At 41.0% G+C, this 19,121-nt stretch overlaps 1 protein-coding gene across 1 annotated transcript in view; it reads left to right on the plus strand.

Annotated features, from left to right (window-relative positions):
• tdrd9 (tudor domain containing 9) overlaps window positions 1-19,121 on the plus strand; it is a 48,662-nt gene that overhangs the window by 13,961 nt on the left and 15,580 nt on the right. The window contains exons 15-29 of the mRNA XM_022251301.2: window positions 641-809; window positions 1,412-1,475; window positions 1,908-2,019; window positions 2,256-2,309; window positions 2,728-2,847; window positions 3,285-3,392; window positions 4,281-4,381; window positions 4,758-4,847; window positions 5,427-5,543; window positions 6,359-6,446; window positions 6,717-6,824; window positions 7,605-7,724; window positions 8,462-8,551; window positions 10,800-10,919; window positions 17,472-17,603. Coding sequence (XP_022106993.2) covers window positions 641-809; window positions 1,412-1,475; window positions 1,908-2,019; window positions 2,256-2,309; window positions 2,728-2,847; window positions 3,285-3,392; window positions 4,281-4,381; window positions 4,758-4,847; window positions 5,427-5,543; window positions 6,359-6,446; window positions 6,717-6,824; window positions 7,605-7,724; window positions 8,462-8,551; window positions 10,800-10,919; window positions 17,472-17,603 — 1,593 coding nt within the window. The remainder of the gene's footprint in view (window positions 1-640; window positions 810-1,411; window positions 1,476-1,907; window positions 2,020-2,255; window positions 2,310-2,727; window positions 2,848-3,284; window positions 3,393-4,280; window positions 4,382-4,757; window positions 4,848-5,426; window positions 5,544-6,358; window positions 6,447-6,716; window positions 6,825-7,604; window positions 7,725-8,461; window positions 8,552-10,799; window positions 10,920-17,471; window positions 17,604-19,121) is intronic.

Below are 19,121 nucleotides of genomic sequence, written 5' to 3' on the forward strand. Positions count from 1 at the left end.
GAAGGTTATTGAGGTTTCCGTGGTCCCATTTATAGATCAGTTGCCACAGACCAAGGAGGAAAAAACCTTGCCTAACTCGAGGAGCCAAGTAGGCTGGCTTCCTTCCTTTCATGACATTGCACACTTTGGAAAAGGGTCAGGAACCAGTCTAGAAGTAACAGTTTCACAGTTTCCCATACAACGTTCCTTATCTACTCCGAGTTGAAGTGTACCTCTCTAGCAAAGAAGAGGGGCCGGTAGGAGGTTTTTCAAATGATCTCTTGGACACGCCCCAAGCACATGCGGAGACCATGCGTTCAAACAGAAATTGGTCATGTGTACTCAGTGTGCCAGGTGTAAAACGTGCATAAGCATGTGTGCGATTAAGCCGAGTTACTACCAAAGGACCATCAGAGCTCTGCATACACAGGCCCTCTCTTGCTCCTGCTCCGAGCAGATTGTTTGTATGTTTGCAGTACATCAAGCGAAAGTCATTGACACAGCAGTTTACAAGTAACCTTTTTCCTTCCCGCAGCCTACATGTACCTGAAGTATTCATGTACACTCCTTACGGATTTCAAGAGGTTTTTTCAGGGATTACATGCCTTCTGATCAGAGGTTATAGTGTTTTTGATCAATTGCTTCAATTCCTGTCTGTCAGGTTGGTGCTTTGTCCACAACAACCGGTGGTGTGATCTCCCCCAGCGACAGCGATGGTGATCTGACTTTCGTGGGAAGGGTGCTGGCGAACCTCCCTGTGGACATCCGCATCGGCAAGCTCCTGTTGCTTGGCCACGTCTTCGACTGTCTCAAGGAGTGCCTTATCATTGGTGAGTAGAGACAAGTGACGTTCCCCTCCTGTAAAATCGTTGGCAACGTGGGAGGTCAGATGGTTCCAGCACAGGCACATTTACCTCAGCACAGAGTTACTGATAGCAATGACTCTGATATTTGGAGATATTTCTTTTTTGGAACATTCTACCCATTTCAGATTGTAATGGTCTTTTAGGAGTCAAACAGAAATATCAGCACACCAGGCAGCCTACCAGGAATCAAGCTTTAAAATCTAGACAGTGCGTGCCGGAGATTGGTGCTCTTGGACTGCATCTGATTGTTCCTGCAAAACGGCACCCTGGAAATGTCCTGGTTACAAATGTTTTTGTATTTGTTGCCCACCTATGTCATCTGTCCATCTCACTACTTGTATTCCTTCATATTTTAATTAACTTAGGTGGCACTGCCTTGGTACTCTGCTTGACTTTAACACATCATTTTGTATTTCATTTTGCCTTTAGACTCTGTAGGAGGGCTTGGGGACAACTGCAGTCATTGGTCTCTAATCAGTACATCATTTCAAGGAGCAGGACAAAGCTTTCTGAGATGTTCTTGGTGTCCAAATTAACATACTCTTGGAATTTAATCTTATGTGCAGGTGCTAGCCTGTCTTTGAAGAGCTTCTTTGCTCGGCCTTACAAGGATCCACTCAAGGCTTATGGGTGAGCTACACATCACAAAATGAGAAATAAAATCAAGTTGAGACTTAAAACCTCCAAGAACATGCTTTTGCTTTGGAGTAACCAACGGTAACGAGAAGTTGGGCTATTTTGGTCGAGAAAACATTGCATTAACTTTTAACTTGTAGCCGTGGTTACTTTTTGATAGTGTCCTGGAAATGGAGGGAGACTGTGTTTGCAATGCATTGTGGGGTTAGCGATGCCATTAGATTAAGCCCTACCCTGACGGCATAAACTTTACAGCAGCAACGTATACCAGTCCTGGTTCATATTTGCTGTCGTTATAAGATGATTACAGTAATGTATCCTACCTATGGACACAAGCATTGTTTGATTCCACACTCCAAACATCCTATCACAGAATTGAATCTAGCTGTGGATACAACATCTTTATGATTTTCCATTGTATTTCAGTGCCAAGCTAGACTGGGCCAACAACTCATTCAGCGATTGCATCGCCATTCTGAATGCGTTCACCCAGTGGGACAATCTCCGACAGACCAAGGGATTCCTACGAGCTGGCATGGTGAGTCAGTCCCTAAGCCGTGAGCCTTTTCACAAGGATGCCAAACTGGTCGGGCATTATCAGAATTACATTGCCAAGCCGTGGTCTGCACCCAGGACACTATCAAAGCTCAAGAAATCTGTTTTATAAGTAAGTTTTTAAGTATTAAGAAAAAAACGAACTGGTACATTTGTCAGAATTCCATAATCTGTATTTGATATTGCCGCCAACTTTCCTCTAATCTTTGATTTTTACAGAATGAGAGAAAGTGGGGAGAGAAGCACATGATTCAGATAAATCGAATCCGCGAGGTAAGTTTGGAGGCTGTGAATAGACCGTAGATATCATGATGTGCTTTAAATCACACAACAGTACATTATTTGGGAATTTTGGAGACTGAGTCTGGTCTTTAGCCGTCTCTCGTGTAAGTGTTTGTTTTGTAATGTATTCAAGTTTTTTTTAATGTATTGTTAAACTGCAGTGCATAATTGTATGTTTCTTCTCAAAGAGCCCCACCACGGGTCTGTGTGCGATGAGAATTTCATCCCTGTGGCCAAAACGTCCAGATTGAATGATTTGGACATCGTGGGCTGTAAAAACTGGTTCTACACTTGGAGATGTTGCCTGTGAAACATTCTATAAGAGCCACTGTGCTTGAGCAGGTTGTATTGGACCACAGATGCCTTTTATACGTGAAGACATGTTTGTTTATGTGTTCTTGTAACCTAGGTGATGGATGTTATCAAGGAACTGAGCGATCGATTGGCCAAATTCAATATCCAACTGCCTCGGGGAAAACACAAGAAACCGAGTCAGAGCGACCATGGCGAGGATCGTCTGATTTTGAAGGTATCCACAGATATCATAAAAGGAGAAATGTCATCGGAGTGATTTCTTCTGCATGAGATTGAAATAGAAGCCTTGGTTTTCAGTTCAGCGCCAATTTTGATGTCAGCTTCAAATATTTTTGCCGAAAATATGTCAGCAGAAACAGGGCTTTGGCCAATATTCCATGAACAGCCTACTGCTGGCCAGCAGTTGTACAGTGGGTTTTGTTTTGGATATCAATCAGGAAAGCAGTATTTTCTACTTTGTGGCTAAATATAGTCGTACCCTACTGAAATGCTTGCATACACATGTAGAGTGCGTTATGTACAGACCCTGTTCGTGGGAACTATAGAGTGGCTCTTTTTAGATTAAAATTCTCAACCCTCAAGCACTTTTTGAAACCCGTTATCTGATTAAAATGAAACCCCAACTCTGACTGGAGTTTTTCTTGGTGTCAGATTGTTCTGGCTGGAGCGTTTTACCCCAACTACTTCAGCTGTGAGCAGCCAGATGAAGCACAAGCTTTGAAGCAGCTCTCAGGCAAAGACCCTTGTACCACTGTCATGGTAGGTATCAGGCTAGAAGGGGGAGGGGCCCAGATGGGGGCGGGGTCAGAGTAAAGAGGGGCTTGATGGGGGAGGAGACAGGTTAGGGAGGGGCCAGATTGGGTGGATTTAGCAGTCACTCGGCTAGGAAGGGGAGGAACCAGATTGGGGAGGGGTCAGATTGAGGAGAGGCTAGATGGGAGAAGGGCCAAATTGGGAGGGGGATGGATAGGGGAGGGGCAGAAAGGGGAGGGGCCATATGGGAGAGGCACTAGATGGCAGAGGGGTTTGTTGGGGAAGAGGCTTGATCAAAGAGGAGCTTGGGGACCCACTTGAAGCAGCTGTCCAAGATGTAATAGCGATATCTGCCCCCATTGCCTCAATGTTGTTAGTTTATTCTGCTGTTTAGACAACAAGGTCCCATCGTCTTCGTGCCAGTTGCACCCTGTCCGATTCGATATAGTTGGGGTTGAAGGTTGGGTTAGTCAGATGTAAAATGTAAGAAATATCACAATGAATAAAGAAGTCGTGAAACAAACTGGTTATTACCCATTGGTCAGTAAGGAACGGTCCAAATTGTAAAGAAAATTAGATTCTTTATTTTAACCATTGCTCCCTTGGTTTAAGTTGGGACCTGTTGGTCAGATATACAGATGCCATCTAAATCTAAGGCTTTGAAGGATGCCATACATTATTATCAGTGACTCTAAATTAGTCGATGCCACGTGCATCGTCAGAGACTCGGCTTGGAATTCTTTGGAGTGTGTTGCTAACTTCCATTGTAGTGGTGTTTCCCACCGCAAAGTATGGAGCAGTCGTGCTAAGTGAATTGTGTGGCGATTTGGACAGGACAGGTTAGAGCTTGACTTCAGATTTTTTTTTATCCTTCTCTGTTTTTGCTAAATCCAGGTTAGCAATCTACCTCCCCATTCCTACCTGTACAAAGCAGAAATTGCCAGTCTCTTTGAGCAGTGCGGCAAAGGCAAACAACTCTACTTTGAGGAGAGCAAGTGAGTAAAACAAAATGCCCCCTGTGACTGGCTTGGGTTGAGAGCATCTCACAGCTGAAAATGCTCAGAATGTACCAGTGTGAGTGCGGCAAACAGTAACCTTAGACACACTGAGTATTCTTGCGTGGTTCAGCCATCATGTTTTTGATCCACTTTTTTCCCGGGATCTGTTAATAATTCCAAAAATTATTGCGTAAGTTACCACTTGTTAATGTCTTCATTCCCCTCAAATGATTTATATCTAAAGCATATCACATCTTACTTTCTAAAAATACAACTTCCAACGTGACATTAGAAACAGTGATGTTGATTGGTCATTTCATCTCCTCTGACATCATCGTTGATAGCCTTTGGGATTTCACATTCTTGTTTTCAGGGCTTTCATAGAGTTTGAGCGCCCTCACACCATGACGACCACAGAATCAAGCTCCATTTTGAATGCAGTGTACATGGCCGTTAAAATGAGGTATAAAAACATCGCTGTTGAAACACTTACTTTTTCTGTAATTCTGTTTTTTTGAGCGCATGTGGCCACAATAATTTCAGTGACTTATGTTCATCTATATCTTTTAAACCCATCTTTGTACAGAAAGGGCACCCAATCATAGTATTAGAAATGTTGCATGCATGTACTTGGTATGCCATAAACTTCAGCAGTTGCCCAACTTGGCTATGCATGTGGGAGTAAGATATGTCCAAGCTTGTGAAATTCCGTAATGGCTGACTTACGCGTTGATCTAAAGGTTTTTGACGATTGTGCTTAATGCATGACTGAAAATCGAGGGCAACTGTGCTTTTTTCCTTCATGTTATGCAAAAAAACATCCTCACAAATTCTGAAATGCCCATTGAGCATACTGAGCTCAAATGTTCACTGTTCTGTTTTACCAGCCTTTACATTGAACAATTATCAAAAGACTGAGCCTGAGAGACATGTTTATCTTTGAAGAATTGTGTAGCCACTGAGCAAGATTTTGTCTCAGTGAGCTCACAAACGTGTTTTTCTATTTCCGTGGCCTTGTTAAGATTGTTGTATCATTTGCCAGATTGCTACGCCTTCCCATGACCATTCAGATGTACGAGGTTGATGAGGCTGATGTGAAGGTTGTAGAGGAAGCCAAGGAACTTGCTTCACAGTCGTCCAGACAGCTCCGAACCAACAGGTGAATGACCCCCTGCCCTGTCTCCTCCCCACCAGGCCCAGCAACGAGGAGTCAAAGTCCCAAGTGACCACCCATCCATCCATCCCCAATTCCTGTCCCAGCAAACTCGATGCACACGGCCATCTTGCCTTCAACCTACCAATGAGCCTTTCCCTTTCAAGCATGCCTATTCGACATTCCCCCTACCTTACCGCAGTCAACTCTCCCCTTCTCTGACACAAGCCATTTCAACCTGCCACCCCAAACACACCTGCCACCCCCATGCCTTGCATGTGTTCCTTTATAACGTTGACCGCCCTTCTCTTTATTATCATCAGTTTTTCATGGAGGCTAAATCTTCATGGAGGGTGTGAAATACACAATTAACTGATGAAAAGTTTAGTACTGAAGGATGGCAAACTGACAAAATACTTCACAGTGGAAAAGAACTTGTGGTAGTGAGCCATTGTAATAATTCTGTGATTGATTAATTAATGAGGAAGTTAAGGGTGTTGGGGCAGTTTTCAAACTGACTAGAGGCCTAGAACAGTAATGGACCGTGCTTGAGTCCATTACTGTCCCCAGGCCCCAAGCCAATTTTTAAACGTACTAATTTCAAACAATCCTAACCTATTGATATCCTAACCCATTTATTCCCATTGTTAAATACCTTTTGGGGTGAAAAATATGAAAATGAGTTGAAAATAACAGCTTTCCAGTGTTTTTTATTCATCAACTTTACTGTGCTGTGCAGAAATCTCTTGTGGAAATTATCTCACAAAAAAGCCTGAAATATTAGAATCATTTACACATTTTTTTAAAAATCTGTTTTGTAGATTATCAGCCTCCGTAGACACCAGTGCACCTAGACAGGTTCCCCTCCCACCAGCCAAAAAGAACTGGATTGATGTCTTTGTCACTGAGGTAATGTTAACATTACCTGCTGGTTACCAGCTGAAATCTTATGAGACCTGTGTTGCTTTGTTTCTGAGCTTGATTTGGATGGGCAAGTGTAGCTGCGTTGCTATGTTCCATTGGTGACCATTTGTACGAAAATGTTCTCTTTCTTTTCACTGATATTGTATTCACCCATAATCTGAAAATGCTGTTAAACCACGTGGTCTACAAGATTTATAATGAAAATAAAACTCTCATTGCTTCATTAGGAGGATTGTTATTTGTGTTTCTCCGTAGGTTGTGGACGGGAATCGATTCTGGGCTCACTACGCTGACCAGGAGACCTTCAAACAGTTGGACAACATCATGAGACAGACCAACGGTCCAAGTATCGAAAAGATACCGGTGAGTTTATTGCAGAGCTGGTAGTTAAACGGGATCCATCAGTGAAATGATCAAGCTATCGATCTTACCCTCAATCCTTCAATCAGTTGGCGCACTATAGCCTTCAAAATGTTTCCACATGCATTATCCCGTCAGCGACGGCCATAAAGCTGTAAGCATGGATACACTTTCTGTTGCTTTGCAGTCGTGAAATGATTTCTATATTGGGTGTATTTTTTACTCTTCACCAACGTATGGATATCTCTCATCAAGTGCCGTTTTTTTTTTTGTTTGGGGTTTGGGATGAAGATTCTTTTACTTATGACAAAAAATTTGGTAGTTGTTTTTGGAAACAGAAATTCCATTTTGTGATCCCTTACCCAAGACCTTGATGCCCACTGAAGCTGACTCGTGTGGGACTTGAACCCACAACCTAATGCTTACTAGTGCAGATATCTTACCGCACAACCACCAAGTCTGCCAGGGTCATGTCGGCTGATTACACACAACATAAATATCTACAACTGCTTTTGGGGGGGATGAATTTCTGAGACTAAAAATGCACAGCTGAAAGATTTTAATTTGAGTCTCTGCTTTTTACACGTTAAACCTTACTGTCAGGAAATTTTCAGGGAAGCAGAAAGGCCATTACAAATAATATTCTCTAACCCCCTAGGGGCCATTGAAGTTACGCAGAATCTCGTTGGAATGTGTCAGCCAGTCTGGCTTTAAAGATACATATTCGTTTAGAATTTGTTGAGTTTTTTACTTGATGTTATCAGGGTGTTATTTCTTTCCTAGCTTGATGAACTTCCTAAGGCAGGTGTGTATTGCCTGGCTCCATTCGTTGATGAGGAGAACGACCGCAAGTATTACCGAGCCCGCATTGAAGCGGTGCAGACAAACGGACCCAAAGTCAGGGTAGGTTTGAGGGTGAGGTGTGGTTATGTCGGAGTGATCCATGTTATTTACATTTCACAAGTTGGTTTGTTCAAAGACAACTTCAAGAATAAAAGAATGGTCTCATTTTAGACGGACTTTGCAATTCAAATTTCAAGGAAACTGTTCTTGGTGCAATTGTAGAACATGGTATATCCGAAAACGAATCCTGGAAGTATGATGCTCTGGAAAGTCATGGAAAAGCAATGGAAATTTTGGGAGAAACTAGAGTGTCCAGAAATCCTGTTGTCAGAAGAAGAAAAGTCATGGAAAGCAATGGAAATGGAGAAAATAGAGTGTCCAGGAATCCTGTTGTCAGAGGAAGAAAAATCATGGATAAGCGACGGAAATTGGGGAATCCTATTTTCAGAGAAAGAAAAGTTTTGGAAAAGTCCGGCAAATCCAAATCACGCTGTGGTTGGTTTTGATGGGTGATTTTTTGATGCGATTAAGGAATGATAAATTGAAAGGATGTCCTTGCCAGTCTTTAATTCTGTCTGTAGCTGTCTTCCAGTGTATTATACCCAACAACGTTTCTCTGCAAAATTGCCTTAAATGTCATGGAAATTGTCATATTTTGTGAAAACTGTCATGTATTTTGGGGAATCTTTTTTTCTAAGATGAAAGATCTGGAGTTTTCTTTTCATGAAGATTTCTTAACCCCCCCCCGAATCTATCGCATTATGATTTAGGATTTTTTTTTGCCTTGATGTTTTTAGGTGTTCTATTTGGACTATGGAAACCTAGGGGAAGTTGATAGGCAGGAGTTGAGAAAGATGGCCAAGAGTCTACTGGAAATACCGTTCCAGGTATGTGGGAAAAAAAATAGCTATCAATGAATTCGTCAAAAATGGTGTCTCATATTACTTATTCATAATACCTCGGACAGATTTAACCTATTGCTATTGATTGAGAGCCTAGTTTATGATGTGGATGGTTTTAATATGGGAATAAATATGTGCCTGTCCAGTCTTAACCACTTCGGGCCTGGGGCATTTATAAATGTTGGTTCTGCTGGGCCAGAGTATTTTTCATTTTTTTCTGTTTTCAAAATTCTTTAAAAATTTCATATCTTTGTTTACTGGACACTTTCAAACAAATGTCTGTCTGGTGGCTACTCTAATTTAACAGACAACATCTATTGACATTGGAGTATTTCAGCCAGGCCTGCCACCTAGTAAAAAGAGCCCAGATTGTGCTGTGTTATGTAATTTTCTTTTGTCCACGAAACTGGCACAGTGTGCTGCTGACATCTTTTCACTTGGGGCCAGGTTAGCATGCAGCGGTACTGTGTGGCTCATCACTGCAGCGGTGGAGCGCTTTTGTCCTGTTGTAATCTGCTCACTCTAAATGCCTCAAACAGTGGTATACTGTTTTGAAACAATGCTGGATTATCTCCACTATGAACGGTGAAAAAATGTTGGTAATTCCCAGCAGCTCGGTATTTTGTTACGAGTACAGTCTTTTGTTACAAGGCCCAGTTCCCTTTGTCAAATTTCGGACACCCGGCTGTGCACATAAAGAGTACCTGTCCCAAGCCAGGCTCCCCGGCAGCAAGTGGTTAAACATGCGTTTAAGACCAGCTTAGGAGAATGGACATGACTGACGCCCTAGCTGCAGGTGAGGGCATTATCAGCATTCGTTCTGATCTCCTGGAAAGGGTCCTGGAAAATCCTGGCTGGTCTTAAACATTAGTTTAAGCTGGCCAAGTACATATAATTTTTTTTTAGTCTTGAGAGTCGAAAGATTATACCAGTATGATGGATTTCTAACGATTTTGTTCTAGAATTTTACTTTCATTTTCCCAAATACCTCCATCCATTTGATGGTATATTCCTTGTGCAAGTTATCCAAAATAATCTCCTTATATAAACTTAGCGTGTGCACGGTGAGCCGTGTACACACAGACTCTTGACCAATCAGAATCAATTAAACTGTCTCATTTGCAGGTACCAGCGCATGATTTATGCAGCAGGCATCATCACTTCTCAGTGGGCATGATCAAATGTTAATACACGGTCAAGTTTCACGTTGTGAAATAGGGAAACTGTCTGAGGTCTTTACAAATGGATGATTAAAGTTACCAAACAGTTTTTGAACTTTTCTCTGGTTCATATGAAATTTGACTCCTATTTTATAGCTTCTAACACGCATACACGGCAGTCATCATCGTCACAGGCATGGGCAATGCAACCAGTGATGGCATTTGACTGTTGAACTTCGACTTCACACAAGCTCAGCTGTTTTCAGCATCACGTTGCGCAGGACGCGCCGCATGTGCCAAGTTTTTATTGGGAGATTTTGATACTACGTGCACCGGGCACATAAGGGTGTTTCACAGAACAAGACTTGAAACTGATGTGCAAAAATTGAAACATACCAGCATAAAACCACCCATCACACTTTCATTCCCTCAATAGTCTAATAATTACCTAGTGTTCATGCAGTGGTTCTGCAGATGCCTTGAAGCACCTGACATGTTCGTTCCTTTCATTAGGTCATGTGATCAGATTTCTGCAGCAGCTCAAGATGAGTACATCCTTGTTCTCTTCCCTTACATTCTGACTTCTTTCTCTTGGGTTGAGAGAAACAAAATTGCTGCAAAGTGTCTTGCCTATGAACAAAACTATGACCCTATAGAGGATTTTGGTCCCGTGATTTTTGACGGTCAGCGTTCACTTTACACAGATGTGCACGGAAACGTTCCTTAACATTCTGGTGTGCTGGTACGTGATATTGGTAATAAAAATATACAGATTCGAAAATGCACGGGCCTCCAGGGACATCGTGCACTTCATAAAGTGACTTTGCCCGTCATGCTACGTCACCAGAAAAACCTCTATACTATCACATACATGTACAAGGAGGACACTGTCACCAATGGACCATGGTGGTCTAGATACTTTACCAGGCGGATGGAGATTCTGTTACCAGAAGATGGCATGCTTGACATGGCCAGGAATTTGGGACTGGCTAATTCAGACAAGCTGTGAACTAAAAAAAATCCTTTTCAAGAACAGTTGTCAAAATAATTTCTTCTTTTTTTTATTGCACCAGGCATTTGAATGTGTGCTTTGTGAGATCAAACCATTTTATCACCTGCCTAACAACCAGTGGTTGCCCGTAGCGACACAGAGACTGGCTGAGCTGGCCTGCAACAGAATCATGACAGCTAAGGTAAACTCTTTCTCTCTCAACATTTTTGCCCCCAAATGTCTGAAATAATGACAGAATACCTCCAGTCTGGTTTAGCAAGCAGAACAAGAAGGGTTTCAAAGTCTCTTTTTATTCATATTAAAGGCTCTCCTGTCTCATACATTGCAAAATAACTTCTGCTTTCTTGTAAAGGTTTTGTAGTTTAATTTGAATAGATTTTCATCATAACATTAGTATCACTGATTATTCTAAAATGCGTGTATTACATGTTGAAATGGCAGTCAGTGCGTCCAAGCTTCATCATCTCTGAAAAAAGTCTTCAGCCCGATAGTCTCTGATTATTTCAGTTGTGAACTGTAAAAGAGTAGAGGCCCCTCTATCCTTCCTCTGATAAAAATTTTTTCTTTTTAAATCGTGCCCAGCCTTTGGGAGTTTTCCATTGACACTTTGTGTTGTTTGCATGAAAGTGACCAAACTGGCCCGACAGAATGGACAACAAATCATGGCATGCTACTCGGAAATTAAGAAAAATTTTGGAGTTTTAGAGGCAGTATTACAACATTGTTTGCTGGAAATGATGTCTCATAAGGACACCAGTGTTCTCCATGAGGGGTTTTAGAAGGGTTGGCTGCCCTGCCAAAATGTTAGGCGGCCCTGCTAAAGTTTTCCAGCCCGCCAAAATTTTCACCACCCTGTTATTTTTTTTTTGGGTGGGGGGCTGTTGGATTTTCCCCATTCTCCACTGTCTTCAAAGTTTATCTAAGTGCAAAGAACTTTACCACACTTTGTGGAACGAACATGATGAGTTTGCCAGCAGAAAACAGTATTGCACTTGCGGTAGCATTAATGATCCTACCCAGGCGCAGTACGTAAGCAGCAAATTCCGGACTGGTTCCAATCTTCTCGGTCGTATCATTTTCGCTTTGTTGCTTCGGGAACCAGTTACAGTGCTCCCATAAAACGTGAGGGAATTTCTCTTCCAGTTAAACCTCATCATTTCAGTCAAACTCGTCATTTGTTTCCTCAGGCCTGTAACCCCCGAACCCTCTGCTTGGTTCTGGTCAGTAAAAAGAGAAAATGCCCCAGAAAAAAAGTTCCACATTGGGTGACCAAACCCCCCTCCCAATAACAACCTTGCCTTCTTTACAAGTTGTAAACACAAGCGAATTTGATTCTCAGAGTCAGAAGAAAGTGCCCGGGAAATACCTCAGATTGCACCGCAGAGCATCTAGAATCCAAAGTTTCCCGCGGCCCTGAAGCAGGCCCCGGACCCCATGCCATAGGGGCTTTGCGCTTTGCACTCCGTGCTCCACACTGGCTTTGCCTGCTGCTCTGCTATAATTTAAGGCTGTTGGGAATCACTGCCCCTTGTTTATTCCATGGTCCTCTTTACTCACTGTTGCCATTGGGGCTCTAGACTGAAGAAAAAACTTGTTTGTATTCCACCATTCTTGTTTGCAAGATGACTGAGGAAAGAAAAGATTCCAGAAAACAGATACACTTTCCAATGTTTGGATTAAAAAAAATGGACATTAATGTCTACAAATACAGTACATGAACACAGTTGGGTCTTCACATTTGCCACAAAGCTTACCAGTCCATTGCACATGTGCTCAGGATACAGAGGCAGAACTTGTTCAAGTCCACAGCGCTTTATTTGTCAGGGACAGTAACTGAAGTAATAGGTATAAAGCGGGCAATCTTTTTTTAAGTAAAAAAATAGTCTAAAATCTTGAAATCAGTGACCTACCCCCCAAAACATGTACAAACTCGTTACATGTTTTTCAAGTACTGGAGGTCAGTGGATTTTACACAGGAACGTGTTTTGCTGCAACTAAACATGTAATATTTTCTGTGCTTGTCCTGACAAATGAGGGCGTTGTTGCTGTTGTCATCATAGGAGGACAGTGCTCATAAGGGGTTCTCATTACATTGGGAATCCATATTTTGCAGTGTATTTAATGTTTGTGAAAGAATGTTGCTTACTGGCCTACTATTTTTGAACTGGAACGACAGATGATCAAAGTTGACAACATGCACAACAGCAAAATGTCCCTAAATTTGAGAAATCTTAAGACAAAACTAGCTACAGGTATTGAATAGAGTTGAACTTTTTTCAAAAATATAATTAAATTTGCCTTAACATACAAAAAGGGAACCAAAATACCCTTGAAAATGCAAATCAGGTTAAATGGGACACGAAGGAACATATCCCTGACTCCTTTTAGTATTTTATTGACTGATTGATTGCATTTGCCTTGCATTACGCCTGGTCTTGTGGAATAGGATATTCAGTCTGTCACCTAATGAAATTATTCCCTGCATAGCACTCAGGCCCATTCATCATGTACTTTATCCTAAGTCTGGGAAGCTGGTTGCTTGACGGTGTTGCAGTGGTTGAACAGTTTACAGTACAACTCACCTGAACTTTGGAACATTTATGCCTTATAACAGAGAATTGAGCTGAGGGGTTTAATTTTGCTAAAAGAGCCATGCATTGAATTGATTGGGAGTTGATGTTCCGTGAGTGAGCTCTCCAAGTTGAGTGTGCTATTGATTGTGTTACTGTGACCTCTGTGCTTTATGAACAGCAGCTGCATTCATTCATTGTCATTCCAGCGTGCAGGCTCTCCCATTTTCAGCGAGTGAGATTTCCCCAAGCCCGAACTATATTTAGGCTTGGATTACCTCCCACAAAAGAGAAATGTTTCCCTTGGATTTCTTGGGTTATTATTTGGAATCACGAGGCAGGTGGTTTGAGCAGGTGGAAATGAACCGTGAACAACGGCCCCAGGAGCTGTTGCGTGGAGTATAGTCACAGAAAATCCAGTCACAGCTTTCAATCCAATCAAACTGTCACTCAGACACCATCTGATCACAGGAGCCAGGAGGATCTGTGGTATATCTTTCAACAAGGAGACTTTAACAAATTGCCCCATCCCAAATTTAGTAACACTGACTGCTTTAATCTTTAAGCAAAAACATTCCTGGACTCCAGGGAATGGACTCCATCACATAAGTCTTGAGCTCATTTGTTCCCTGTATCAATTTAGAGAGTGCTTAGCCTGTCATCTATTTTTTTTAAGTTACACAGTTTGAAATCCCTGCAAATATATCCATGAGAGGTGAGAAAATTGACTATTTGTTGTAATTTTATATTTATATTAATTTATATTTGTTATAATAAAATAAATGAAATGAAATGAAATTTCTGTTCTGCAAGATTTGTGTGGGGACTTCAAACTTTCTAACTACATTGTACTTATTGCAACTGAGGAATTCTGATGGTTGAGTCATGATGGTTATCTAAACTTGTCATAAAAATGTTTTGACAATATTAGAGTGAGACTTGGGGATTGTTTCCACAGCCATGCTTTTGAGTGACTTAAAAATGGTACTAAGAAATATTAGCGAAAGGTCAAAAGTCATCTGCTGACTTCATGTAGGAATGGTCGGAGTGTTGTCTTGCTGTCAAACAAGAGGGAAAGCAAAGTCTTCCTTGATGCTAGTGGTAAGAGTGAAGCGGCCCGTCCCTGCTCTTGAACCCATTTTTAACAGAATGAGCACAAAAGTCGGTGGTCACAAGCAGGGGAACATCTTGTGGCTGTAGCTTACCCAGCTGGCTTGCCCTATCCTCTGGCCTTGCTCACACACTGTCCATCTTGGCAAAGATTGTTGGCAGCAGGGCATAGCACTTGTCAGTTTATCCTGACTGGTTTGCTTTGGCCAATTATGACAAGTACCCCGCGCAGCTTGGCCAATTAATCGTAACTGTACCATTAAAGTTGTTAGCAAGCATGCAGCTTTTCCTAAACCCAGGTAATTTCCTTTTTTAAACTTCTCACGGCGGGCCATTACAAATAGGAAAACACGGTACAAAATCTTGTGCAATTGGGAATTTCCTTCTTTTGTCTGAAAAGGTGGGGATTTGAAGATGAAAATGGTATCCCATGTAGAGCTATGCCAAATATTTGAATATTCAATTGATGGCCAGATATTTTAAGATTTACTTTTTCTTAAATTTATTGATTCTTAAATTCTGTATTTTTTTAGTGTTCGTTTTGTTTGTAAAAAGGCCAAAGGAATTTCCCTTTAATGGGATAATAAACTTATATTGAATTGAATTCTCAAATGTTTAGTAGTCAAAATCATGCCAATAAAAAAAAAATAAAAAACAATCCAGTTGTTTGGTGACATAATTGAATTGTGAAAGTGCATTTCAGGATGTTACAAATAAGAACTCTCTCTAGTTTAATTTTTATCAGTGTATGATCTTGCTAGGACTCGGGGGATAAATCAACATATAAGGGTAGGACGATGGTTAGAGCCACCCCATTTTGGCAATAGGCCCCTGTTCTGAAATGCTGGTACAGCCAAACATTTGAACATTTAACTGTTAGAAAAGTCGAAAATTCAAATATGCAATTATTCGGATCGTCACAGCCTGAGAGGCGTGTGTAATGTGATACTTGTTACTGTTCTTACCTTGTTTTCTCCCAGAGTTCAACAACGCCAAACAAGCAACCTTGCTGTCCATGTATCCCTCTTAGGGCCTCAGGCTGTTATTAGACCTTTCCACGGTTGTTGCTAACATTCTCTCCCCGTCACTGTTGTTTGAAATTGAAGGGCTTGAGAAGCAGAGAGTTGCCATGGCAACCTTTCCATCCTAAGGTTTGTAATCTAATTGGAAAATCCTCTTCAAGTTCGTTGTTCCATGCCAGAGAGGAAAAATGGTTTTCATTTCGTTGGAGGATTAAACTCAAACAAAACAAAAACTGAAACAAAACAAAACCTGCGAGGCATCCGAAGGTGTAAAGGCAAAAAGTCCAAAATTAATTTATATCTCCCTGGTGCAAATCCATCTTTGAAATCATCCCAAGGTACTTTGCCATATTTGAATTCTCCTAGATTTTTTTTTTTTACATTTGCCACTTGAAATTACTGCAAACTTTGGTGCCTCCCAACTCTTTAGTAAATGATAATTTATTGGCTTGGCTTTTTGTTTCATTTTTCTTTTAGTATCTAACCCTTTAATATTTCGTGTGTTCAGAATGACAGAAAAAACTCACAGACTATGTAGTATTTGCATATGAAAGCTTCGACAATTCTAATTGGTTTTAAAAGTGCACTTTTAAATATACCTCACCTCAAATGATGTCAAATTGTTTTTCAAGTTTGCAGCAGATCATAAAGCTGCACAAAAAGTGTGTCCATGTAAAGTTCGTTGCAACTGAGTAGAAGATTTAAGCTTGTTCAGTGAAGCAGCTCTTTAAAAGTTTTGTTCCACTCCTTAAACCTCAGGATAACACGTGTTTCTGGTCTCCACCCCACTGCAGGACTCTTTTTTTTCTAATCCAGCTCCCTTCAGACCGCCCTCTGAATATGTATGCCAAACCATGGTGTCATGATGATGTCATCACAAGTCATGTTGACACTTGGCGTTGACCCAAACTGGGACATGTAATATGTGATAATTCAATTGATATCCTGATCACACCTGCAGCTGATCTTTCTCTAATTGTTTGATCATATCCGGTTGTTGTTTTATTAATTCTTTACGATGTACTTGAAGTGTGAAAAAAAAATGTAAAGCCTCTTTCTGTAGTTTGTTCAATCATGGAAGTTGAAGTCTTTTGAATTTTGGCGATGTAATGATGAGATCATCAAAAATGCAATTTTGTGATTTGCAAAACAAGAAATTTATGATCATCTTGAATCTTAGAGGGACAATAAATGTGTCTTTCTTTAGCAAATCTGAAAGGACATCATAATGATGTCATCTTTTCACCAATTTATTTTGGATTATAAATTTTTTTTCTTCCATTCTGAATTTTGGCACCATTTCAACTCGAATCAACTTGTTTGTGTAAAATTGAATCACAAGCCCTACAAACAACAAAAAACTCTCCTACCTCAAGGCTTCTAAGCACAAACAAGACTGTCTTGCTGTCTAAGTCTTCGGGCTGTTCTTATACCATTCTACATTCTCAATAACAGCCAGATCGAACACTTGCCACAACAACATTGCCATCTTACAAATTTGCAATCTAATTGCAAAGGATCTTTGTTATTCTATGTCAGGAGGAATGTTTGTCTTGGGGGGGGGGATTTGAAGTAAAACAAGGACAAAACCCTGATCAAAAACTCCCAAGCAGTATGCACTAAAGTTGGCCAAAACTATTCTGGTTATCTCATGGTAGTTTGACTCATTTTTATTTTCTTAGATTTTCGATATCCGTGCACGTCCCACGTTCACTCACTGAGATTTAGAGCAACCTGTTTTGTGGATAGTTATCCAACGACTGGTTTTTCCGTATCATCCTTTGATGATTTTCTTCAACACATCTCATCTTTAAAGACCTATCTGGGTTTTGTATGCATACACTATCCTTTTAAAGTGCAGTTGAGAGTTTAGTTTTGATTTATAATTAATTAGTGATGTTCAAAAATATATGAATTGGTTTATTTCTGATGCAGAAAAGTAGTTCTGGCCATATTCACGTTAGCAAAACATCTGCATAAATTTGGCTTTATATTGGAAGTGTGTCCAATTTTTTATTTTTTTTTGGGCAGGTGTTCTCAGTGGTGAGTGGTACACTGCGTGTGGATCTATACGACTGCTCCAAGGAACCTTCGCTTCACATCAATCAGATTTTGGTCAGGGAAGAAGTTGCTGACCGAGCAGAGGAGCCCTACGTCTCCAAGGTAACCATGATTTCATCAGGTCTCGTTTTACCACTATCTCAGCAACTTGATGGCTATGTCCTAGGGGATGGAATGGGGCCCCTGAGTGGGGGGAAGAAAAAAAGAATTTGTAGATGGGTAATTCCAGAAATTAGGGTTCCATTTTGTTCTAGTCCCTGTCACATTAGACGTATGATTTTTTAAGTTCAGAACACATTTTCTAATTTCCAAGAGTGATGAGTGAATTCAAATTACCTGCCAAACAATAGTAATAGTTTGAAATCAATTCCGGTGATATTTCCATGTCAAATAACAAAGGTCAGATGTAACAGGGACACAAAAGTGTCCAACTTTTGGATTTCAACTATTTCTGTTTGTTTGGCAGCAAATTTGCATTAATCCATCACTTTCGGGATTAGAAAATATGTTCTGAATTTACAAAATCATGTGCCAGGTGTGACAGGGACATGAAAAATTGTGACCCCAAAGTAATGACCCTAATGTCAAATGACACTCCTGTCACAAAGGAAAAGAAATGAAATTGCTGAGCTGTCTGCAGCGTTTTAGTCCTACATTTGTGACCAGCGAGAAATTTCAAGCAAAAGGGAATAATGCTATTTTGGAAGCTTCCGTAACACAGAAGTGGGCATGCATTTCCTGGAAACTGATTTCAATTCTGGCTGGATCAGATCGGCAAGGTCTCTACAATTTCTGGTCAATTACACCTAGCATACATTCAAGAAGCCCGCAGGATTTCTGAGATTCAATTCCCCAGGGTTGTGGCTTTGATCACAAGCAGAATGCAGTCTGGCTTTGTACATTCCCTCAGGCTAATGTTGACAGGTAATGAGAGACAAGTTCAGGTTTCTCCTTGTTTCTTAAGTGGGTTCTGGCTCACAAGGTTCTGTACATCAGGCATTGGACCTCTGACATGTTATCCTGAGATCCCAAGTTTTTAATCCAAAGCAGTAAATTACAGATTTGTGGGTGTGTGTGAGTTTGTTTCTGCATTCAATTGGGGACCCTGAACAGTAGAGGACAATAAGGTCCCTGATTGACAGAGGGTCCCCGATTGACAACTGTGTACAAAACATATGGGTGGTCTTCTAAAAAAATTAAAGTACAAACAAAAGAGGAACAATAGGGGGTTCCCAGTTGCAGGCAAATTCACAGTTCCATGTGTGTGTGTGGGGGGGAGTCTTTGAATCTAGGATTCATAGATGCAATGGCAATGGATCACAGCTCAGTGAGAGAAATAAATGTAAAGATTCAGCAAAAGAAAGAAGGTTGGGCAGATGCTCCTGCTGCTAAGCTTTGTCCAAATAGTACGGCTATGGCTAGGAATACTGTGTGTATCAAGGGTAGCCATTGGCTTGCTGCTGCAACCACTTCCCATAGGCATGTGCATCATTGCTAGCCACAGCCAAGTAATACAACGGCTAGTGCTGTCTCCATCGAACCAAATGATTGAATATTCAGTCATCAATTGAATATTTGAATAGCAAACACATGTACACACACCCTAACAGTTTGGTTTTT

Source organism: Acanthaster planci, linkage group LG01 (genome assembly GCF_054643075.1).
Source record: "Acanthaster planci isolate LZ-2023a linkage group LG01, COTS_SCS, whole genome shotgun sequence".
In the NCBI taxonomy this organism is placed as follows: Eukaryota; Metazoa; Echinodermata; class Asteroidea; order Valvatida; family Acanthasteridae; genus Acanthaster; species Acanthaster planci.